The sequence below is a fragment of the Saccopteryx leptura genome, chromosome 6, assembly GCF_036850995.1.
Source record: "Saccopteryx leptura isolate mSacLep1 chromosome 6, mSacLep1_pri_phased_curated, whole genome shotgun sequence".
In the NCBI taxonomy this organism is placed as follows: Eukaryota; Metazoa; Chordata; class Mammalia; order Chiroptera; family Emballonuridae; genus Saccopteryx; species Saccopteryx leptura.
Window position 1 is genome coordinate 131,974,674 of NC_089508.1, and position 25,575 is coordinate 132,000,248.

At 42.7% G+C, this 25,575-nt stretch overlaps 1 protein-coding gene across 2 annotated transcripts in view; it reads left to right on the forward strand.

The window, feature by feature from the left end:
• The window catches only part of FSTL4 (follistatin like 4), a 592,181-nt gene that overhangs the window by 559,759 nt on the left and 6,847 nt on the right, over positions 1–25,575 (forward strand). For both annotated transcript variants that reach the window (XM_066388059.1, XM_066388060.1), the window contains 2 exons: positions 13,777–13,884; positions 22,742–22,851. In XM_066388059.1, the coding sequence (XP_066244156.1) occupies positions 13,777–13,884; positions 22,742–22,851 (218 nt within the window). The remainder of the gene's footprint in view (positions 1–13,776; positions 13,885–22,741; positions 22,852–25,575) is intronic.

Below are 25,575 nucleotides of genomic sequence, written 5' to 3' on the forward strand. Positions count from 1 at the left end.
CCACATCCCCCCCCTCCTTCCTCTCTGTCTCTCTCTTCCCCTCCCGCAGCCAAGGCTCCATTGGAGCAAAGATGGCCTGGGCGCTGGGGATGGCTCCTTGGCCTTTGCCCCAGGCGCTAGAGTGGCTCTACTGGCGGCAGAGCGACGCCCCGGAGGGGGCAGAGCATCGCCCCTGGTGGGCGTGCCGGGTGGATCCTGGTCGGGCGCATGCGGGAGTCTGTCTGACTGTCTCTCCCCGTTTCCAGCTTCAGAAAAATACAAAAAAAAACAAAAAAAAAACTGAGAACTGGCCGTGGGATTTGGTACCAGGTGCATCACCTTGGCAGGAACAGAGAGGATGGGTGATGAAGGAATGCAAGCCTGAGGGAATCAGAATGGTAAGGAGGTAGAGATGGTGAATGTGGACAACCATTCTGAAAAGGTTTGCTGTAAAGGTGAGTACAAGTCAACAAGGCAGTAGCTAGAAGAGGATAGAGGAGCTTTATTTTTATTTTTATTTTTTATTTTTTTGTATTTTTCTGAAGCTGGAAACAGGGAGAGACAGTCAGACAGACTCCCGCATGCGCCCGACCGGGATCCACCCGGCACGCCCACCATGGGGCCACGCTCTGCCCACCAGGGGGCGATGCTCTGCCCCTCCAGGGTGTCGCTCTTTTGCGACCAGAGCCACTCTAGCGCCTGGGGCAGTGGCCAAGGAGCCATCCCCAGCGCCCGGGCCATCTTTGCTCCAATGGAGCCTTGGCTGTGGGAGGAGAAGAGAGATACAGAGAGGAAGGAGGGGGGGTGGAGAAGCAAATGGGCGCTTCTCCTATGTGCCCTGGCCGGGAATCGAACCCGGGTCCCCCGCACGCCAGGCCGACGCTCTACCGCTGAGCCAACCGGCCAGGGCCAGGAGCTTTATTTTTAGAATAGGTGGCATTACATCATTTGTATGCTCATAGAAAAAATTGTTTCTGCAATTCTTGTCTTTCTTCTGCCTCATGGAATTAAGCAGGTGCCAGTGAAATCCAGGGCATACAAGTGGAGATGCAGCCTTAAATGAAAGCACATTCTTTTATTGGGAGAGGAGCAAACAAAGCATACAGGCAAGGTGCAAATATGTGAGATAGTCGCTGGTAGGTGGGTGACCTTCTCTTCTGGTTGCTTTAATTTTCTCAGGGAATAAGAAGGAAATTTATCACGACAGCTGCAGGTTTGAAAAGAGAGGTGAAAGTTGTATATGAGATTGAATTTACCCAGGAAATATGATAGGACTGCTGGGCAATTGTGAAGGCCCACGTAAGGATTGTGGATGTAAATTTAAAGTGAGGTCAGTGAGCAGGGCTGGGTTTTTCCAGCAACGTTCAACCTCCCTGGTGCAGAGTCACTGTGCGAAGAAAGTTGATATAACCAAGGCAGCGGTTTTCCCTGGCAAATACAACAGGAGGTTTTCTAGCTTTCTTTCTGTTATTTATTTCCCTGGCCAGGGAACATACTCTGAGTAATTTGAAATACCCAGAGGTGGTTTTTGGGGTTTTTTGGTCCACTTAATCAGCTACTGAGAAGTGTGTTGAAGTTGCCCACTATGATTGTAGATCTAGCCATTTTTGCTTTAAAATTATAATACCTCCTGAGGGGAAGACTCCTTTATTCTTACAAAATATTCCTCTTTATTTATGACAATCCTTCTTGCCTGAAAGTATTTCTTTCTTTTTTTTTTTTTGGATTTTTTTTTTTTGGGGGGGGGGGATTTTTCTGAAGCTGGAAACGGGGAGGCAGTCAGACAGACTCCCGCATGCACCCGACCGGGATCCACCCGGCACGCCCACCAGGGGGCGATGCTCTGCCCATCCGGGGCATCGCTCTGTTGTGACCAGAGCCACTCTAGCGCCTGAGAAGGAGGCCATCTTTGCTCCAATGGAGCCTTGGCTGCAGGAGGGGAAGAGAGAGATAGAGAGAAAGGAGAGGGGGAGGGATGGAGAAGCAGATGGGCGCTTCTCCTGTGTGCCCTGGCCGGGAATTGAACCCAGGACTTCCACACGCCAGGCTGACGCTCTACCACTGAGCCAACTGGCCAGGGCAGGTTTCTAATATGAGTAGAGCTAAATCAAATTTATTTTGATTAGTAGTATCATGGTTTAATTTTCTATCCTTTACTTTCAACCTTTCTATGTCCATATATACTGCTCACAAAAATTAGGGGATATTTCCAAATGAATATGAAGCTATAAACTATCCTCTAATTTTTGTGAGCAGTATATTTAAGGTGGTCTTTTATAAAAGCCACATGTAATTTTTTTGTTTTTTATTTGGAGTATTTGATCCATTTATATTTAATGTAATTAATTTATATAGTATTATCTCGAATCTTATTGTTTTTATCATTTGACCTGTTTATGTTGCTTTTCTCTCCTTTTTGCTTTCTTTTGAATTAGTCAAACATTTTTTTTTAGAGAGAGAGAAGCATCAGCTCATTGTTCTACTTAGTTGTGCCATTGGTTATTTCCATATGTGCTCTGACCAGGGCTCAAGCTCTGGAGACCTCTGAAACAACTCTCTATCCACTACATCACCAGCTAGGGCAGTCAAACATTATTATTATCCCATTTTTCCCTCTATTGTTGGCAATTCTTTTATATTATTATTGCTACCATTGAGGTTATAACATGTGTCTTTGCCTCAATACAGTTTCATTAATGATAAAACCTTAGAACACTAACTTACCACCCCCTCCCACCTTTTGCATTATTGAAGGAATGAATTTTCACTCTACTTACAATTTAACCCTCGAAGAAATTACTATTATTACTATTTTGTACAGTTGATAGTCATTTATATTTACCTTTTCCATTGCTCTTTATTCCTTCCTGAAGTACGTCATTATGTCTGGGGCCATTTTTTCATTCTACCTGAACAAGTTTCTTTTTTTTTTTTTAATGATTTTGTTTTTTTTAATGGGGTGACATCAATAAATCAGAATACATATATTCAAAAATAACATATCCAGGTTATCTTGTCGTTCACTTATGTTGCATACCCATCACACAAAGTCAGATTGTCCTCTGTCACCTTCTATCTAGTTTTCTTTGTGCCCCTCCCCCTCCCCCTTTCCCTCTCTCCCCTCCCCCCGTAACCACCACACTCTTATCAATGTCTCTTAGTCTCACTTTTATGTCCCATCTATGTATGGAATAATGCAGTTCCTGTTTTTTTCTGATTTACTTATTTCACTTCGTATAATGTTATCAAGATCCCACCATTTTGTTGTAAATAATCTGATGTCATCATTTCTTATGGCTGAGTAGTATTCCATAGTGTATATGTGCCACATCTTCTTTATCCAGTCATCTATTGAAGGGCTTTTTGGTTGTTTCCATGTCCTGGCCACTGTGAAGAATGCTGCAATGAACATGGGGCTGCATGTGTCTTTACGTATCAATGTTTCTGAGTTTTGGGGGTATATACCCAGTAAAGGGATTGCTGGGTCATAAGGTAGTTCTATTTTCAGTTTTTTGAGGAACCACCATACTTTCTTCCATAATGATTGTACTACTTTACATTCCCACCAACAGTAAATGAGGGTTCCTTTTTCTCCACAGCCTCTCCAACGCTTGTTATTACCTATCTTGTTGATAATAGCCAATCTAACAGGTGTGAGGTGGTATCTCATTGCAGTTTTGATTTGCATTTCTCTAATAACTTACGAAGATGAGCATCTTTTCATATATCTGTTGGCCAATTGTATTTCTTCCTGGGAGAAGTGTCTGTTCATGTCCTCTTCCCATTTTTTTATTGGATTGTTTGTTTGTTTGTTGTTGAGTTTTATGAGTTCTTTGTATATTTTGGATATTAGGCCCTTATCTGAGCTGTTGTTTGAAAATATCATTTCCCATTTAGTTGGCTGTCTGTTTATTTTGTTATCGGTTTCTCTTGCTGAGCAAAAACTTCTTAGTCTGATGTAGTTCCATTCATTAATTTTTGCCTTCACTTCTCTTGCCATTGGAGTCAAATTCATAAAATGCTCTTTAAAACCCAGGTCCATGAGTTTAGTACCTATGTCTTCTTCTATGTACTTAATTGTTTCAGGTCTTATGTTTAGATCTTTGATCCATTTTGAGTTAATTTTAGTACAGGGGGACAAACCGTAGTCCAGTTTCATTCTTTTGCATCTGGCTTTCCAGTTTTCCCAGCACCATTTATTGAAGAGGCTTTCTTTTCTCCATTGTGTGTTGTTGGCCCCTTTATCAAAAATTATTTGACTATATATATGTGGTTTTATTTCTGGGTTTTCTATTCTGTTCCATTGGTCTGAGTGTCTATTTTTCTGCCAATACCATGCTGTTTTGATTGTCGTGGCCCTATAATATAGTTTGAAGTCAGGAATTGTAATGCCCCCAGCTTCATTCTTTTTCTTTAGGATTGCTTTGGCTATTCGGGGTTTTTTATAGTTCCATATAAATCTGATGATTTTTTGCTCCATTTCTTTAAAAAAATGTCATTGGAATTTTGATAGGAATTGCATTAAATTTGTGTATTGCTTTGGGTAATATGGCCATCTTGATTATATTTATTCTTCCTAACCAAGAGCAAGGAATATTCTTCCATCTCATTATATCTTTTTCGATTTCCCTTAACAATGGTTTATAGTTTTCATTATATAAGTCCTTTACATTCTTTATTATATTTATTCCTAAGTATCTTATTGTTGTTGTTGCAATCGTGAAGGGGATCATTCTTTTGAGTTCATTCTCAAATGTTTCACTGTTGGCATATAGAAAGGCTATTGACTTCTGTATGTTAATTTTGTATCCTGCGACCTTCCTATATTGGCTTATTGTTTCTAGTAGTCTTTTTGTGGATTCTTTGGGGTTTTCAGTATATAGGATCATAACATCTGCAAAAAGTGATACCTTTACTTCTTCTTTTCTGATATGGATACCTTTTATTTCTTTGTCTTGTCTGATTTCTCTGGCTAGAACCTCTAGTACCACATTAAATAAGAGTGGAGAGAGTGGACAACCCTGTCTTGTTCCTGATTTAAGGGGGAAAGCCTTCAGTTTTGTGCCATTTAATATGATGTTAGCTGATGGTTTATCATATATGGCCTTTATCATGTTGAGATATTTTCCTTCTGTACCCATTTTGTTGAGAGTCTTAAACATAAAATTGTGTTGTATTTTATCAAAAGCCTTTTCTGCATCTATTGATAAGATCATGTGGTTTTTGTTCTTTGTATTGCTGATATGGTGTATTACGTTAACCGTTTTATGTATGTTGAACCATCTTTGAGATTCTGGGATGAATCCCACTTGATCATGATGTAGTATATTTTTAATATGTTGTTGTATTCGATTTGCTAGCATTTTGTTTAGTATTTTAGCATCTGTATTCATTAGAGATATTGGTCTGTAGTTTTCTTTTTTTTGTGCCATCCTTGCCTGGTTTTGGTATGAGGGTTATGTTGGCCTCATAAAATGTGTTTGGAAGTATTGCTTCTTCTTCAATTTTTTGGAAGACTTTGAGTAGAATAGGAACCAAGTCTTCTTTGAATGTTTGATAAAATTTGCTGGTTTAGCCGTCTGGGCCTGGACTTTTATTTTTGGGGAGGTTTTTAATGGTTTTTTCTATTTCTTCTCTACTAATAGGTCTGTTTAGGCTTTCTGCTTTTCTTGACTCAGTCTAAGAAGGTTGTATTGTTCTAGGAATTTATCCATTTCTTCTAGGTTGTTGAATTTAGTGGCATAAAGTTTTTCATAGTATTCTACAATAATTCTTTGTATATCTACGGTGTCCGTGCTGATTTCTCCTCTTTCATTTTGGATTTTATTTATATGAGTTCTTTCTCTTTTTTCCTTGGTAAGTCTTGCCAAGGGTTTGTCAATTTTGTTGATCTTTTCAAAGAACCAGCTCCTTGTTCTATTAATTTTTTCAATAGTTTTTCTGTTCTCTATTTCATTTATTTCTGCTCTGATTTTTATTATCTCCTTTCTTCGGCTGGTTTTGGGTTGTCTTTGTTCTTCTTTTTCTAGTTCCTTAAGGTGTGAAGTTAAGTGGTTCACTTGGGCTCTCTCTTGTTTGTTCATATATGCCTGAAGTGATATGAACTTCCCTCTTATCACTGCTTTTGCTGCATCCCATAGATTCTGATATGTTGTATTGTCATTTTCATTAGTCTGTATATATCTTTTGATCTCTGTGCTTATTTCTTCTTTGACCCATTCATTTTTTAAAAGTATGTTGTTTAGTTTCCACATTTTTGTGGGATTTTTTTTCTCTCTTTTGCAGTTGAATTCTAGTTTCAAGACTTTATGATCAGAAAATATGCTTGGTACAACTTCGATTTTTCTGAATTTGCTGATGTTGTTTTTGTGGCCCAACATATAGTCAATTCTTGAGAATGATTTATGTACACTGGAGAAAAATGTATACTCAGTCACTTTGGGATGAAATGTCCTGTAGATATCTCTCATTTCCAGGTGCTCTAGTGTTTATTTTAAGGCCAATATATCTTTGTTGATTCTCTGTTTGGATGACCGATCTAGAGCCGTCAGCGGTGTATTGAGGTCTCCAAGTATGATTGTATTTTTGTCAGTTTTTGTTTTAAGGTCAATAAGTAGCTGTCTTATATATTTTGGTGCTCCTTGGTTTGGTACATATATATTAAGAATTGTTATGTCTTCTTGATTCAGTGTCCCCTTAGCCATTATGAAATGGCCATTTTTGTCTCTGAGTACTTTTGCTGTCTTGTAGTCAGCATTATCAGAGATGAGTATTGCTACGCCTGCCTTTTTTTTTTGGATGTTATTTGCTTGGAGTATTGTTTTCCAGCCTTTCACTTTGAATTTGTTTTTATCCTTGTTACTTAGATGAGTTTCTTGTAGGCAGCATACAGTTGGATTTTCTTTTTTAATCCATTCTGCTACTCTGTGTCTTTTTATGGGTGAGTTTAAGCCGTTTAAATTTAGTGTAATTATTGACACTTGTGAGTTCCCTATTGCCATTTTATAGATTGCTTTTTGTTAGTTTTGTGTCTTGTTGGATCCTTCTCTTTCGTTTTTCTATCTCTTATTTTTACTTGGTTGTATTCCATACATCTTTTCTCTGTTGCTATCTTTTTTAAATCATGTGCTTCTGTGGTGGTTTTTTCAATGGTGGTTACCTTTAAGTAATGAAAAGGGTTCCTACCCTGTTCATTGTAGTGCACTATTTTGTGAGTACTTTTGCACTCCATCGTCCTTTGCTACTGTTAATCTCCATCCTCTCCCCCCCTTTCTTTTTGTTGTTGTCACAGTTTAAATTTAGTTTTATTGTGTTCTTCTTGGAGCTTTTACTTGTGGCTTTGTTTGTTTTTGTTCTACAAAGAGAACCTGATTGGAGAACCCCCTTTAGTAATTCCTGGAGTGGGGGTTTTCTGATTATAAATTCCCTCATCTTTTCTGTATCTGTGAATGTTTTTATTTCTCCTTCATATTTTAAGGATAGCTTTGATGGGTATAGTATTTATGGCTGAAAGTTCCTCTCTTTCAGGACTTTAAATATTGAGGTCCACTCTCTTCTAGCTTGTAGAGTTTCTGTTGAGAAATCTGATGATAATCTAATGGGCCTTCCTTTTTATGTTGTATTCTTCTTTTCCCTGGATGCCTTGAGAATTTTTTCTTTGCCGTTGGTTTGTGCCAATTTCATTATGATGTGCCTTGGAGTAGGTTTGTTGGGGTTAAGAAAACTCGAAGTTCTGTTTGCTTCTTGAATTTGAGGGTTTAGTTCTTTCCACAGGCTTGGGAAGTTCTCATCTATTATTTGTTTGAGTATGTTCTTCATTCCATTTTCTCTCTCTTCTCCCTCTGATATACCTAATATTCTTATGTTATTCTTTTTGATGGAGTCAGATAATTCTTGTAGGGCTATCTCATTTTTTTAAATTTTTGAGTCTCCTTCTTCTTCTCTCTGTTGTGCCTCAAGTTGCTTGTCTTCTATTTCACTAACCCTACCTTCTATCTGGCCTGTTCTATTAGGTAAGCTTGTTATCTCATTTTTCAGCTCATGAATTGAGTTTTTCATCTCTGTTTGATTTGTTTTTATAGTTTCAATTTCCTTGGAAATATATTCTTTGTGTTCATTGAGTTGTATTCTGAGCTCCTTACATTGCCTTTCTGTGTTTTCTTGTATATCTCTGAGTATTTTTAGGATTTCTATTTTAAATTCTCTGTCGTTTAACTCCAAGGTTTCCAATATATTAAACTTTTTCTCCATAGATTTTTCCTCATCAATCTGTGTTCTCTCTCTTTCTTTTGTATCCATGATATTCAATTTTGTCTTCCTTAATGGCATCTGAGGGTGGTTTTGTTGATAGTATTAATGAGATTTAATAAAAAATAAGTCAAAAAAATAAAAAATCAAAGAGTTGTTTTTTTAAAAAAAAATTAATAAAGAAAAATTAAATTAAATTAAAATTTAAAAAAAAGAAATTATTCCCCCCCTCCCTTTTTCCTCTCCTCTCCTCTCCCCTCTTTCTTGAGAAAAATCTTGTGGTGAACTGTGAATTATATTGTACTAAATAGAACAATCAATACCTGTAATGGAGGGCCTGAATTGGGGAGAAGTAATAAAGGGGCAAAAATAAAGAAAAAAAGGGGGGGGGTATGGACCCACAAAAAGCAAATAAGGAAAAAATTTGGGTCAAGAATAAAATGATTTGCTTTTAGGTGTTGGTTGACTAAGAGTTATGATGAGAGGAATAAGAGGGAAACAGGAAAATGGGGGGACAAATTAAAAAGTTACTATTGTATTTAGTGGTACAAGAACTAGATAAAATGGAGAGCCAGGGATGGGTGCACTGCTAGTTAGTTAAAAAGGTGAAATAAAAAAACCCCAAAATGCCACAAACATAAGTTTGAGTCCTAGATAAGATAATTTGTTCGTTATTGAGGTTTGAATGAGAAGAGATGTAAAGGAGAAAGGAAGAAACTAATATAGAGGGAGAAAAGAAAGAGAGAGAGAGAAAAAAAGAGGGAACCACTAACGGAAGAAAAAGAAAAAAAGAGGAGAGAAAGAGAGAGAGAGTTAAGGGTTTTGGCGTGCAACCCTCATAGAGAGAAAGAAAGAGGAAAGAAAAGATAATGGGAGATGTAACACTTATGGGTAGTGTAGTTCAAGGAGAGGAGAGAGTAAGACCGGCATAGAATTAAACAACCAAATTGGAGAAGGAAAAAAAAGTCAAGAATGAAGATAAAAGAAACAAACGAACAAATATAATAAAATGGGATAGGCTATAAAGTCTGCGTATTATTCTTGATTTTGAGAGGTTATCTTCTTGCTTTTTCTTTTCTCTCCCTCTTCCTGGTCGGTGACTCTGTACCTCGGGTTCTGCCCCTTTGGCACGCTCAGGTAGAGGTTTGCAGTTGATAAGTCTCTATGGCGATGTCGTGTATTGTGCTTCAGTCTTGTTGGCAGTCGAGGCTCATTAGCATTTATAGGCTCCAACAGTGAGAGAGTCCATGTTCCTGGAGCCTCTCTCCTAGTCTTTCCTTCCTCAATTAGTAGCCTGATAATCCAGCTATGGGGTTGCTGCTGCCTCTGCCTGGATAGTAAGAGACTCAAAGAGCTGGCAACTCCCCACTCTATTCCCACTCAGCACACGGCTCTGGGTAAGGCTCAGTCAGTCAGAGCTGCTAGCATAATCAGGCGGGGCTTCCACCCACTCAAACACCTCTGGCTCTGCCACTCTGTCCGGTAACACGGGCAGGCGCCCACTCCCGGGGTGCTTGGAGGAATCTCTCACTCACTATCTGCGTGCGCAGACCAGGATATCAGGCCGGCAGTCTCACACTCTGAGTGAAACCCCCGCCTGCACAGAAAAGTTCCAGTATTGGAATTGGCTCTCGCTCCCTCCCCATGCGTGGCTTTTTCAGGGCGCTGGGGCAGCCTGGAGATTCCACTTTTGGCCCACACAAAGGCCTCTGACTCTGCCCCTCTGTGGGATAACATGGGTACCCACTGCCGAGGCACTTGGAGGAATCTCTCGCTCATTATCTGCGCATGCAGACCAGGATATCAGGCTGGCCGCCTCACCCTCTGAGTGAAACCCTGGCCTGCACAGAAAAGTTCCAGCGCTGGAATTAGCTCTCGCTCCCTCCAAGTGTGCGGCTTTTTCAGGGCGCTGGGGTGGCCTGGAGATTCCGCTTTTGGCCCACACAGAGGCCTCTGACTCTGCCCCTCTGTGGGATAACACGGGCTCCCACTCTTGAGGTGCTGGGAGGAGTCTCTTGCCCACTCTCCGTGCGCGCTGACCAGGATATCAGGCTGTCTGCCTCACCCTCTGAGTGAAATCCCCGCCTGCACGGAAAAGTTCCAGCGTTGGAATTGGCTTTCACTCCCTCCCTGTGCGCGGCTTTTTCAGGGCGCTGGGGCTGCCTGGAGATTCCGCTTTCGGCCCACACAAAGGCCTCTGACTCTGCCTCTCTGTGGGGTAACACGGGCGCCCACTCCCGGGGATTTCGAAGGAATCTCTCGCCCACTATCTGCGCACCCCGACCAGGAGATCGGGGAAAATGGCTGCACCACTTGTCTTTCTTTGTCTGGATTTGGCGCGAATGTTAGCTTGTATTGCCTGGGTTGCCACAGGCACAGTTTTTCCTCAGCTTGGATCTCCGTGCCACAGCCTGGTTCGGCCGTTTGTGCCACGGCCTGGATCTATTCACCCCCTTTGCACGCCTTAGTTTCTATACTCTCAGTTCCCAGTGAAAGCAGCCCTATTTAGGTTAGTGAGGAAGGCGGAGCATTTCTTACTCCCTATTTCCTTCAGGGTTTGATTATATATTTAGCCAATTTTTTGCTCGACCATACCTTTGGGTGTATTGCGAAACATCTGGAGGCTCCAAGGATAGGTTTTTCTGTTTCTGGTTGAAGATCTTGTTGAGTTTTGGGAGAGATTTATTGGTATCGCTTCCTACCGCGCCATTACTCTGACATCATCTCAACAAGTTTCTTTAATAGTTCTTTTGTTGCAGGTCTGTTGGCAACAGATTGGCACAGATTTTATTTCCTGAAAAATAACCTTATTTTCCCTTTATTTTTAAAGTATATGTTCACTGGGTATAGAATTCTACATTGGCAATTATATATCTTCAGCATTTTAAGATACTTCTCCATTATCTTCCCATTCTTTTTGATAAAAGGTCAACTGTCTTACTTTTGCTCTTTTGAAGATAATGTATCACTTTTTTACTACTTTTCAAATTTTCTGTTTGGTCTTTAGCAGTTTTACTAAGTGCCAGTTAATGTGTTCTTTGTGTTTATTTTGATTTGGGGTTTTCAGAGGTTCTTGAATTGATACCTCTCCTGAGACTAGAAAATTTTCAGCTATATTTTTTAAAATATTATGCTGCTGCCTCATTCTCTCTTGCCTCTTCCTTTGAAACTCTTTTTTAAAAAATTAGACCTTTCCATTGTATTTCACTTATCTTTCTCTTATCTTCCATCCCCTTTTGGCTCTTTGTGCTTCAATTTGGATACGTTCTATCAACCTTTCAGTTTACTAATTCTATGCTCTGTGTCTAATATGGATTTTTAGCAAAACCTATCTATTGAGTTCTTCATTTCAGGCATTGCATTTTTTACTTTAGAATTTTTACTTAATTCCAAATTACCTTTTTACAGATCACCTGTGGGGCTGTATCTTAAGATGCCTAGTAATTTTCTTGAATGCAAAACATTCCACATTAAACATTTTAGACACTTTATATGACTCACATTCACCAAAGAGGGGTTTACCTTTTCCTCTGTTAGGCAGAAAGAGTAGAGAATGAATCATTTTAATCTAATCAGGTACTAAGTTGAATCAAAGTTGAGGTGAAGTTTCGGTAAGGCTTCAGTCCTAGTGTGTTCTTCAGGACCTTCTCCATTTTTCTCAGCATACTGACACTGCAGAAAGGTCTGTTCTAAATTTGAAGGTAAAATATAAAAATCACTTAGACTCCACAGCACCTCAAATGAGAATATGAAATATGATGGGAAAGGTTAAGCAGAAAGAAGAGAGAATGGCTACAGTCCCAACCTTAGGGAAGATTTGTTGTGAAGAAGGCAGACAAATATCTGGAAGATATATGTTTAGTCAGGAGGCATTTTTAACAGAGAGAGTACAGGAAACTACAGATAGTGTCAAGATGGTATCATTGCCAGTATGTTGTGCAGTTCTGGGTAGAGAAAGACAGTGCCTGATCTCACTGCCTTTGGTAAGTGAAGGGAAGCAGCCAGGAAGCTGGGAGACAATAGAAACAGGAGTAACTATGGATGTGAAACAAAAGACCTGGGCTATGTGAAGTGTGGGGAAACAGTAGAGGCCGCTACTTGAATCTTTGGAGAACAGACACTTAGAGCAAGAAAATAAAAGACTTCAAAGATGATGATGAATGGAGAAAAAATAAAATACAGTTCATTGGGGATGGGCAAAAATCAAGAGTTCAGTTTTATAAATGTTGAGATCATTGACAGAGAAATGAATTCTAAAGTCATCAGAGTGCATCAGGTTATTGCAGCCATAGTATTAAATAAGCACATCCAGGGAAAGGATGGAGAGGTAAGATGATCGACGCTGAAGACCTGAGACATGTCACCATCCAGAAGTCAGGATGGGAGATAAACTAGGGCGGTGGAAGGCTGAGTGAAGACAATGTTTCCAAACAGGAATAATTAACCTTATGGAATCTTGCTGAAATGTCAGGAGGAGGATCACAATGATGACCCTCTGAATCTGACACAAAGGCTAGAACAGGCCAGGGGTGTAATGAAGACAGAAACTTGGTGGGAATGAAGACAGGGAAAGTGAATTCAGGGGCTCCATAGATAGTTCTTTAGAGAAGTTTTGACACATAGGGTTTTCTTCCCTAAAATCAGAAAAGCTAGAATCTGGTTAGTTGAAATTAAAATTTCAGAAATTGTACTGACAAGGTTTAAGCTATGATGGCTGAGGTATGGAGGAAGAATAGATCACTGAAACCAAGAAGGAACTGAGAAAGGGGGGCTTTGGATGAATCATCTATGTGGATTTGAATGCACCAAACTTAACAAACGAGTGAGTGGTAGGAAAAACAGTTGGTCATGTGTTTATGTCATTAGGGAACAAAGGGAGTGGCTAGGATATTAGCCAATGACAAGACAAGCATGAACATCATAGAACAGTTTGGGAATTTATAAAACTCTATGAGAATTAAAAGAGAGAAATGCCTCCATCTGCCAGGGCCACAGGGGAAGCTTTGTTTTCAGGGGACAGCAGAGTTTCAGTTATGGCACTAAAAATAGTCTGTGTCCCAGAAGCCCCCACTGAAGGATGTATAAAAAAGAGGCTGTGCAAAAATAAAGTGATAATGAATGATCTCAGAGTCAGTTTCAGAGGACCCAGGGGAAGGGCCTGCTCACCAGTATTCAGGCCATAGAGCAGCCTGGGGAAGGAAGGCCTAAAGGCTTTCAGAGGTGTGATAGGAGGGTCCTCAGCTGATTCTTGAATGGATAACTGAAAGCCTCTGTGTTTAGGGTTTTGCCAAGATGCTCTGAGTCTCTTCTTTAAGTAAAACATACAAGAAGTTTTTTAAAAGAAGGCATTAATGGCAGCCATTTTTATGCCTCTGAAGACAAACCCGGAAGGAAGGCTTCTGCACTGGGTCCCCAAACAGGCTCATTGCCAAGGCTGCTGGGATGGCCTTCCACTTACCTAGGAGTGATGGCCACATGCACCAAGCCCAGAAATGACTACTGCGCCAGCCTCTATAACAACCATGACCAACTTGTCATTTTTTTTCCAAGTCCATAGGTGTGGACCCTGTGCCGGCTAAGCTGTCCTATGACAAGTCACATGACCAAGTGTGGGTCCTGAGCTGGGGAGACATGCACAAGTCCCAGCCAAGCCTTCAGGTATGTTGACCCCATGGAGGCCGACACCTAACCCACAGGAAAAGCCTCTCTCCCCATTTAACTGTCTCCTAGTTCTCTAGTGTCTAAACACATTCATCCAAAATATGTCCATAAAGGCTCGAGGAAAGAGTAGAAAACAGCCTCACAGGCGATTGACAGGCATCTTCAGCAAGGCCTGCTATAAAAGACAGTAACTGACAACAAAGAGGGTTTTGATGTTGCGACAGCCAGAATGTGTGGTCCCACAACACCCACCATCCTGAGTCAGGAGCTCCTGGGGTCAAACAGCAGTGAAGCACTGGAGTCCAGGCAGGAAGAAGGGAGACAGGCTCTCTTCACCCTGGGCCAGGTGGGCTAGAGAATCAGTGTTAAAGGAAGCACTAGCTACTGGCCAATAAGGGAAGGGAAGGAAAAGCAGCTGGTCACGTTCATAAACAGAAGCATATTTACAGAGTGCTTCCAGTGTGCTTTGGCACAAAACAGTCAGGTCATCTGCCCCCAGTCCGACCCTGACAGCAGGCTCTGCAGCCCCTACCCCCTGTATCACCTCCCGGGAAGAATGTGACCCGGAGATCTGTGGGCATCCTCCCTCCTTCCTCCTCCCTCCACCAGCCACCCATGTTGAGTGTGCCGCGCTCAGCCTTTCTCATCAGGGATACATGAGAGAAGTAAGCTCTACAAACAGTGATTTGAATGCTCATTTTCCCAGTTCTCCTGAAAATGGTGCGTAGAACCATTCTAGATACACAGAAACATTGATTCATGCCATACAATGGATGTATTGAGGTTTGGGGTTTAATTCTTTCTCAGAACCTGAGGTGAGAAGGGGCTGCAGATAGAGCCAGACTTGCCCTGTCCCCAAGACTGGTGAGAGGCCAGGGACACCTGAGTATAGAGAAGCTTCCTCCCAGGGACTGGACGCCTGCTTTTCTCTGCTGCACTGGGGGCAGGCACAACTTTACCTCCTGTAAACTGAGACTACTGTCACTCGATGGACTCATCAACCAGTCCTGAGCCCCCATGAGCTGACAACAAATAATAACAACCCACTAGAAGACCTAGGACCCAGAAGAAAGATCACTCAGAAAAGAGGACAAGCCCATAGAAATTGTATTATTATTATTTTTGGTCCGTCTGGCAGCTCTAAGAAAGCGCTTAAGAAAACTTGAGGTGAGGGTCCACCAAAAATCTCCTGGAACTAAAAATGAACAAAAATTACTTTTCTAATTTCCAACAACAGTAGCTAAGTTAAGAAATGCATGGTTTCTACTGAGACCCAAATAGTGACCTGAAATACAAAGAACAAGAAAATCTCAAATCATCACAGACCAAATATATGAAGAGATTGAGACTTGACATCTCAAGTTCAACAGAAATTTAGAAAGAGAAAAAGAAAAAGATGGAATGAAATCCAACATTAAATACATTTGAAATAAAATTTACAAGCTAAAAATCTTACTCGTAGATGGAAAAGGATCTACAACTTCCTGGCTAGACTGATGAGTAATGACACATCTCTGCCTTTGTTGGTAAAAGGATAAAGGGGAAATCTTACAAGGCAGAAAGAACACGTTACCTCTAAAAAAAATCAACAATGCGATGGGTCTTGAACTTTTCACCTGCAACAGAAGCTGGAAGATCATGGAATCATATCGACATGTGACTTAAAAGGACTGACATCCAATAACCCTACACCCCACCAAGATATTGTTTACCTGTCAGGACAAAAGAAAGATACAAGAATATGCAAGAATCCAAAGAGTGGCCCTGGCCGGTTGGCTCAGCGGTAGAGCGTCGGCCTGGCGTGCGGGGGGGCCCGGGGTTCAATTCCCGGCCAGGGCACATAGGAGAAGCGCTCATTTGCTTCTCCACCACCCCCCTCCTTCCTCTCTGTCTCTCTCTTCCCCTCCCGCAGCCAAGGCTCCATTGGAGCAAAGATGGCCCTGGCGCTGGGGATGGCTCCTTGGCCTCTGCCCCAGGCGCTAAAGTGGCTCTGGTCGCGGCAGAGCGCCGCCGGAGGGGCAGAGCATCGCCCCCTGGTGAGCAGAGCGTCGCCCCTGGTGGGCGTGCCGGGTGGATCCCGGTCGGGCGCATGCGGGAGTCTGTCTGACTGTCTCTCCCCGTTTCCAGCTTCAGAAAAAAAAAAAAAAAATCAGACAAAAAAAGAATCCAAAGAGTGTACTGCTGATGTTTGAGGAACCAGATCAGAGACAACAAGGCAGAGAAAGATCAAGAGAAGACAGTCGTAAGTGAGGAGTCTGGAGAGGAACTTGTAAAATTAAAAGTAAGATGGATGAGGAGAGACTATCTGGAAATATGCACTAAATAAAGATATTTGAATTAGAAGAGGCACCCTGAAAGAGAAGTCCTGATACCAGGGATAACTAAAGATAAATTATTTCAGTAAATAGGAGAGCACAGAGTGGAAGGAAGAGGCGAGAGTAAGAATACTCAAAAATGTCATCTTACTGGGATAAGAGAGGATATTGAAAATGTTTGAAATGAATAGCTGAGACCTAAATCTCATTTCAAAGGCAACAAACTGAATTCTCATATTAAAAGCAGAGATGGTCAGATTGGGCTTAAAGGAAAAAAGAGGGAAGAGAGCAAGCTAGTTATAACTTGTTTACAAGAAGCACAGGAAACAAAATGATAATACGAGATTAAATTTAAAGGAGTAAAAATAGTGATGATAGGGGAATTGAAAGATATGTACAAGTGGTAATATTAGTATCAGACAAGATATAATTTAAGGTTAAAAGCACTAATGAGCACAAAGAGAGACATGTTACAACAGACATCTAATAGATACCCAACAACATGACAACATAGAGCAAGAGTGATTAAAATTACAAAGGGAATTTGATTTAAAATGCACTTAAATTGTACATACCGTGGAGACAAAATTGACATGGGAATATTGAATAACATGAAAAAGAAACTTGCTTTAATTAATATACAGGAAACCTTTCATCTGCCAAATAGTTTTTTCACATGTTCACATATAGATAAGTGTACCAGTAATCATGAAAAAAACTTTTACAAATTTTGTAGATGTTATACATTATCTGATAATTAGAAATAATTAAAATGTGACCTAATAAGAAAACACTTTTAGATCATCATTAGATCAAAGGAAATTAAAAGGGAAATTAAACTGTCACAAAGGCAATGAAAAAGAGACCATTTCACATCAAAACCTATGGGAGACAGAAAAAGCTGTACACAAGAAATATTTGTGTCTTAAAAGCCCTCAGAGGAAGTATTTGTGTTAAGAAATTAGAAAAATCCCTGGCTGGTTGGCTCAGCAGTAGAGTGTTGACCCGGCATGTGGAAGTCTCGGGTTCAATTCCCAGCCAGGGCACACAGGAGAAGCACCCATCTGCTTCTCCACCCTTCCCCCTCTCCTTTCTCTCTATCTCTTCCCCTCCCGCAGCCTGGGCTCCATTGGAACAAAGTTGGCCCGGGTGCTGAGGATGGCTCCATGGACTCCACCTCAGGTGCTAGAATGGCTCCAGTTGCAACAGAGCAATGCCCCAGATGAGCAGAGCATTGCCCCCTAGTGGCCATGCCGGGTGGATCCCAGTCAGGTGCATGTGGGAGTCTGCCTGCCTCCCTGCTTTTCACTTCAGAAAAATACAAAGAGAGAGAGAGAGAGAGAAAGAAAGAACAAAGTCACTAGTAAGAATAAAAAGACTAAAATTAATAAAAACAAAATAATAAAGAAATAGAGAAACAGATAAATCCTCATATCTGATTAAAAAATAGACAAATGAAGAACAAGAGAGGGATATGAATGCAGATGCAGGAGAATGGAAAGTACTATAAAATGCTACTACATTGCAGTTCTGGGCAGCAAATTTTAAAACCTAAAAGAAATAATTATTTACAAAATGTGGGAAAACAAAAACAAACTGACCTAAGGAAAACTAGAACAATTCTCTAGAAGAGGATTCTAAAAGGTGAAAGATCTATCATAGAAACATGTACATCTGAGTTTTCACAAACCTTCAAAAAAGTGTCATTTCAAAACTGATTGGTTTATAGTTTTATTTTCTCATACTATTTTTAATCTCACAAATACAAAAACAAAATTCTAATTATATTATTAGAATTAGCATCCAGCAATGCATCTAATTGCTCAAGCTGAAAACATTCCCAGATGCAATGAGAGTTCACTCCCAGGAAATCAGTCAACATTACAGCACAAACAAAACAGGAAAAAAATCTATGATGTTTTCAATAAATGCTGAAAAGGCATTTAATTAAATGCAGCAGACAGTCTTAATAAAATACCTAAAATAGGACTAGAAGGAAACTTCTTAAATATAATGAAGACTATTTCCCAGAAACCAAGAGCAAATTCTGCCTAAATGATAAAACAGTAAAAGCATGCTAATTAATATCAGTAATTAGAACATGATGTCCACCATCACCATAATTGGCAAATCTAGGAAAGGCACTATGATAGAGGAAATTAAATAGATGGAGTAAACCTACCTTCATCACTGTCTGCCGGCATTAAGGAAATGGGTACCTCCGAAAAATGCTTCTAGAAAGGTCAGGTGCACAACCTCTGTGATGAGTTTGGAAATATGAACCCAGCAACTAGACTGCTCAGAACTATCCGAAGACCATGATTACCAATATGGACAAAGATTCAGCTACAACATTACATGTTACTGCATTCTTTGTACTTGCAAAACATTAAAAATAATATTCTGATGTTTCTAAAATATCCAGCACTAACAAACTGGCTATACACACTTGGCTGTGACTACAGGAGGATGTTTCTGTAAAGGCAACCTGCCCCCGGCAGCCAGTGTTTGAACCTTTGGCATCTTCTTGAACCCTGCCCAGCACACTCCTACCCACTCACTAGCAGGTACAGCTTTTAGCTCTCAGCCAATCCAACTGGATACTTTGCCCCTCCCCTTCCCCAAATGTAACTCCTCAGCTGGTTTGTCCTCCTCTGAGGCAGATGCTCAGTCTCCCTTACCCCATGCTGATCACCAAGTAACTGACATCCAGCCACATATGTATGCCTCCTGTACCAAGCTCATAGAGCCAACAAATTTGAGTTCAACACTTATCTTGGTGTTACTGATGTATCCAACCACATGCTAGTACGCAAGCCAAGGAACTCGATGCTTGTTGGAGCAGGTAGTCTGGCGTGCCCACATCCGTTCAGTGGCCTGAGGTACTGCATTTTGATGAAGTTACCCCTGGGTACAGGGTGTCAGAGTGCTGACGCATGAGCAACACTGACAGCCTGTAAGTTCCCATCTCTAGCATAAGCTAAAATGACAGACCTGCTATCAAGCAAGGATTGCATAGCTTCTTGGAATTTTCTGGCATTTCTCTCTAGATGCTTTAAGATCCAGTTTCCCAATGCTGACCCTTCGTTCATGCCCAGTTCTCTGAGATTTTCCTCATGGACTTGCCTTGGAAGTGTCCTTTGGTTATTTTTTTAATCTCAGGAAAATAACATAATGTAACTATAGAACTATAGAGCTGCCCCCAGATTGAAAGGGACAGCCGCCTGACCTGTGGTGGCTCAATGGGTAAGGTGTCAACCTAGAACACTAAGGTCATGGGTTTGAAACCCTGGGTGTGCCTGGTCAAGGCACATACGAAAAGCAACTACTATGAGTTGAAGCTTCCTGCTCCTCTCCCCACCCCTTTCTTTCTTTCTCTCTCTCTCTCTCTCTCTCTCTCTCCTTTTCTCCTTTCTCTAAAAAAAAAATAAAGTAAAATCTTAAAAAAAAAGAAAAAGTGACAGCCCTCATCATTCCAATCTGGCATTCTGCCAGCTGACTCTCCCACCCAACCCCCGCAGGGGTCGTCAAACTTTTTATAAAAACCGCCCACTTTTGCAGTGCTGGTAGACCTGGTCCCTACCGCCCACTAGTGGGCGTTCCAGCTTTCATGATGGGCCAATCGCAGCGCTGTTTGGTTGCACGGTAGGGACCAGGTTGACCAGCACTGTAAAAGTGGGCGGTTTTTATAAAAAGTTTGACGACCCCTGCGACATGATTCAGAAAATACTCAAACCTCAAACCTTCCTGAGGAGGCAGCCAGGTGCTGTTTGTTTCATCACAAAAGTAGAAGCCAGAAGGCAATCTCATTCACAAAAGGAAAAACAGGCCGGAGCACCAATCTACAGAGGTCATGAAGCCCCACCCAAGACTCTCCTGGCCTAAAACTGCAGAAATCTGGATCCTTCTGTCCACACAGACACAACAACAGGATCAAAAGATCAGAAGCATCTTAGCTCCCCCTTCAGGGTCTAGCCTCTGCCTCCTGCCCTGCTCAGAGAGGCTAACTTGTTCTCAAGCCAAAATTGCTCACTAGCTGACCCAGCTCTTCACCTGGCTGCATCCAGCCACCTTTCTGGGCCCTGTCCTTGGGGTCGGAGGCTGATGCATGCACACGGAAGGCAGAGGGCATAGGCTGTCCAGGTCAGGCTCTCTGGCCTGCCCAGGCCCATGGCTCAGTAGCCAATGGACAAGTGCTCAGCCTGACCACAGGGAACCTTCTGGCATGACCTCCAGCCCACTCTCTCATTTTCTCAAACCTCGGGCATCACTTGGCTCTGTCCTGCAGTGCTATCATGCCTGTCCCTGAGGCAGACACAGCAGGGACATGCACCAGGAAATGGCTCAGGTCAGCTCCTGCCAAGTCCACAGGGACAAAGTGTAACCTCCAGGGAAACAGCCATGCTCTGCCACCACCAATTTGTACCAAACAAGACCTAATTCTTTACTTCTCACAGCAAGTCCTCTTGGGGGCACTGGAATCTCTCCCTGGCAGTCTAGTCTAATGGTATGGCCAGCATCCCTGAATGGCATCCCTGCCGGGGTCCTGCTTTCTCTAACAAACAGCGGAGTCACAGCTCTCGGAGCAGGCCTTGGGGAGCAGTATGTGGCAAAGACTCCCAGCAGACCAGCCCAGGCCCCTGGTGTCACAGGAAAATAACCAGTACACAGTTCCACAGGCTAATATTTTCATTTTTTAAAAGCTCTCTCCTTTCTCCCAGGGTGGCCTGGTGTTGAGAAGCAGGGCTTCCCTGCTGTGAGGGATGTTGTCTCTGAGCAGGGTGAAGTATCAGTTCTGGTAACCCCCTCTCTGAAGCCCAAACACAAGTCCAACACGGTCTGTAAGGCCAGGGGCCGCCATCGTGGCCATGTACATGCAGGTTCTCATTGAATTCGGGCAGATAGTAAAGAAATGGTGGAGTCAGAGGATGGTGGGCCATTCTGTTTACTGGTGTCTCTCCAAGACAGGCAAGCCATAAGAAAAGCCAAGGGAAAAGCAGAAAACCTGCTTTTCCCATGAAGGGCAAGGGATTAGGGAGGCCCTGCAATGCTGATAGCAGGAACCAAGAGAGAGTGAGAACCCCTAGTCTGCTTCATTTTATAGTGTAGAAAATTAAAGCCTTTAAGCCAATATACAAATAAGGAAGTCTCTGATACAAAGCCACTTATCTGAGGCATAAATGGGATTCCTCATAAGAGTGCACCACCCCACATCATGCAACAGTCAAGGGTGTGGGGAAAAGCTTAGTTTTGAGAAGACCTTAGTATTAGAAGGGAGGGAAAGGCTTAGTCTTAAGATTAAGCCTTAGGCCAGTGGTTCTCAAAGTGTGCACCAGGGCACACTGGTGTGCCCTACAAGATTTCCAGGTGTGCCTTATGCTATTCCAAAGAAATATGTGCCTGTTGGGGACCAAAAAACCAACAGGGTTTTTGGAGTTTAGATTTTTGGGGGACAGAGGTGTGGGGAATTGGCTGTAAGCTGACGGTCTGCCCAACCCCCCCCCCCCCCACCTCACTTGCCTGATTAGGTTGCAAAAGGCTGTTAAGCTGTGGTGCTGGATTGTTTATACTACCCGCCATGTTCCCGGGAAAGACTGGAGGCAAGTTTCTTCTATCCTTTGTTTGATGTAAAGTTAAGATGATATGTATGGTGGGGGTTTTCTGCACTCAACACAATTAAGAGTAAAAAGAGAGGAATTTTTCAATGTATTGATGAGGAAATGAGAGTTTGCCTTTCAAATATATGCCCAAACATTGAAGAAATCGCTAGGACACATCAGGCTCATGTTTCTCATAAACACAAGAATGAAAAAACTTAACACATTCATGCCAGGACCTGCCGAATTTACTAAATCTTACTAAGAATGTACCTATATATATAAAAAGATAACTTTTTTGTTTTTTGGTTTTTTTTTAACCCCTCTTTTTTACAAATTCTAAAAAGTATAACTCAAAAGATGTAACAAAAATGTTTTCTAATGTCAAAATAAATTTAATTTTGTCATATTTCTTTTGTTTAATTACCATAAAGGCACACTTGGACTTTATATTTTTTCTTTAATATTTGACTTAATTATTATAACATATTTCTCAGAAATTTGTATATAGTACACCTACAATTATTTGTAGGATTTTAAATGAGCCCTGACTTCAAAAAGTTTGAGAACCACTGCCTTAGGCTATAATGACTTTGCCAGCTTACAGCCTGTCTCCCACACCCAAAGCGAGCAAACATATATGTCATATTTACAAACTTATTTGACCAACACGGTCCCTGCAAGTTCCCACTCTAGAGTCACCACAGCTGACAGTGTGCAGCAGGTCATGCCTGGCCAAGCAGGAGCGAGTGATTTAGGCATTCAGTCCTGTCCCACCGCTTACTCGTCCCTGCCAGTGACATCCCACTCTGCCCCCCCATCGTCTCTTTCTAGCAGCCAGGCTTCTCAGGCTCTCCCTGGAGCACACAGGGGTTTCCAGGTTTCTAGCCTCCCCCTCTCTCCCAGTACAGGCCCTCACAAGGACTCTGCTCTGTGTTGTAGGTGATCACAGAAGCCAGCACTGGCCAGGGCCAGCACCTCATCCGCACACACTTTGCAGGAGTGGATGACTTCTTCATTCCCCCAACTAACCTCATCATCAATCACATCAGGTGAGACCCACTGGTAAGGCCCTAAGGCACACTGCGTGCTCCAGCTGTGCCCTGCATGGGGCACCTGTGCCCAGGGTGGGGCCTGTTCCTGTCTCCATCTCTCCTAGTCTTCTTGGGCTGGCTTGGGACCCCATCAGGAAGGGACAGAGAAATGGATCCATCCCCAGTCCTTAATTGTTGAAGTTTAGGAAGGTACTGGCTCCTAATGTCCTCGGGGGCCAGTGAGGTCAGGAAGTCTCACCCTGACAGCGAGAACAGCAGAGGAAAGGAGGAAATGGGAAATGACAGTGGTTAATTGAGTATCTTCTCCTTGCTAGACACACACACAAAATAGAAGTGGTCTCGAACCTGTTTTTTTCAGATGAGGAACCTGAGACTCAAAGAAGTTAAGACACTGACCAAGGTCACACAGCCAGGAATTGGCAGTCAAACAAAGTGCAGACTCCTTTGAGTGCCCCTTTCTGCCTCATTCTCTGCTAACAGCCCATGGTTCCTCTGGGAGCCCCCAGAGCAGCCATACAGGGGGCCCACAAGGAAACGAGGCCCCCTGGGTGCCTAGTCTACCACCATTCAAAAGAACAGATTCATAACAGCCATGACCCCAGCTGCAAACCTCATTCCTGCCTGGCCATTCCCCTTCCCAATTTATTTCAGAGCACCCCTGACACTTTCTGTAAAGTCACCACTGCCAAGACTAAGCCCGCCCTTTATAGTCATCAAAACCCAGTTGTCCTGTGGCACTATTTATGCCTTCCTTTAATCTGATACCAAGCACTTTAGAAATGAGTCATTGTTGCAAGCTGATGCTGGACTTTTAAAATTGGACTTGCCTGTTTATCCTTGCCCAGAAAGGAAAATAACCACTTTATGACCCCCCTTACAGCCTCCCCCACTGCAGACAGTGCCTGGGGAAGAGCCTCTACTGTGGTTATGAATGGGGACACCCCTCAGAGCAGCCGAATTCAGCTGGGCGTCCTGCACTATGCAGCCCATGTGTGTGGCTTTCACATTCAAATTCTTTCCAAGTGGGGTTTTCTTTCCTGCTCTTTCCAAGCTCTGGCTCTTTAAGGAGGCTTCATGGATGCTTAGAGGGCATTTTCCTCACCCCGAGGTGCCATTATTCAAGAGAAAATTGTGGAAGCAATCTTTCTCTATCCCTGTAGGGGTACACAGAGTTAAACTGCCTCTGTGAGCAAGGGATTCAGGAGAGGCTCTCAGATCAAAGGGAAGTCCTGCCTGGAGCCACCTTTCTGTAGTTAGCAAGGCCCCCCCCCCCCCATGAGGACTTTCAGGACTACCACCTACTGAGCCTTTGCACTAAAGCTTCCTCTTAGATTTAATCCTCCCAACAACCTCCAAGGACCTACCCTCTTTAAATTCACAGAAGTTTATACAGGCAAGCAGCTTGCCCCAGGTTCTGCAGCGGGCAGGGCACTCTGTAGCAGCAGCTTTCCAGCAACAAAGGTAAAAGCTTTCCCAGCCCCCCTGCCCAGGATTCACGCCACCAACATCACATATGTGGCCAGAGAAGGGGCTGCCTTTTCCTGCTCCCAGGGAGAGGGAGCACTGATAGGAAACCCGGGCTTGCTTCACTGAATCTGCAAGCCTCAAATTCTGACTCACAGTCCCAAGAACAGCAAAAATGCAGGCTCTCCTCTGTCCTCGCAGCAGGTGGCATGAGGGCAGGGCACTTGTCCTTCCCCTCCAGGCACAGGCACAAGGCCTCGGGGCAGCTGATTCACATGCTCCCCTAAGGGAGAACTTTTACCTTCATGTTACAAAAGCATCAGTCCAGGTGTTACTAGACAGAACTGTGCCAGAGCAGGTCTGCCTCGGGCCGGCCTGCAGTGTGTAAGGTTTTGACTTTCTGCAGGGAAGACTTCACAACAGGAGTCCAGGTGATTTTGAGAGTATGTTTATTACAGTTTAGGACAGAAGCAGCAACAGGAGAGCCTAGGCAGGGCTGCTGTCAGCTCACTGGAATCAGAGAAAAGGGGGCCTTGGAGACGGGCTCAGGGGGTTAACCCAGGGAGAGTTGCCATTGCCCATTGCCCATTGCACCCCTGGTTGCAAGTCTCATGGGATCACCTAGAGTTTAGGAGATGCACGCCTGTGGGAGAAGAAGAGAGGGGAGAGGAAGGTATAGGCCTGCTTCCAGGAGAGAGAGAGCCCAGGGTCCTGTCTTGTGGGTTTTAAAGGCTGAGAGTTTAGGGGTGGTCTCAGGGAGGATCTCAATAGAATATTCACTAGCTTTATGCTGATATGCCAAAGTGAGATTTATTCCCTTAATTCATCCATGGGTGTGGCTGGTACAAATGGCATAATTAGATTTCTGCTATCTCCCTGAGTTGGGTGATTTAAATTATTGACCTTCTGGTCAGGGAGAGGAGTAAAGCATTTACTCTTAAGTGCCCTTGGTTATGGAAGCCAGGATTTTGCAATTTACTACATGGCTGTAAACTGCCTGGTTGTTGAACTCTGTCTTAGTTTCCCTGTTCCTCGTCCTGCCTTACCGGCCTGTCTCACAGGACCCTTTGTAACTCTCTTCATCTGGTTTGAACGCATAGATGACTCACTGCTGAAGCCATCCCCCGCAAATGGCAGATCCCATCCACAAACTGTCAGGTCACTGAAGCATTGTGATAACAGAAAGAGAAAGGCTACAGTCCTGTGAGCTGGATGACAGATTCCCCAACCCCAGCAGGCCTCCCGACCTCTGACCTC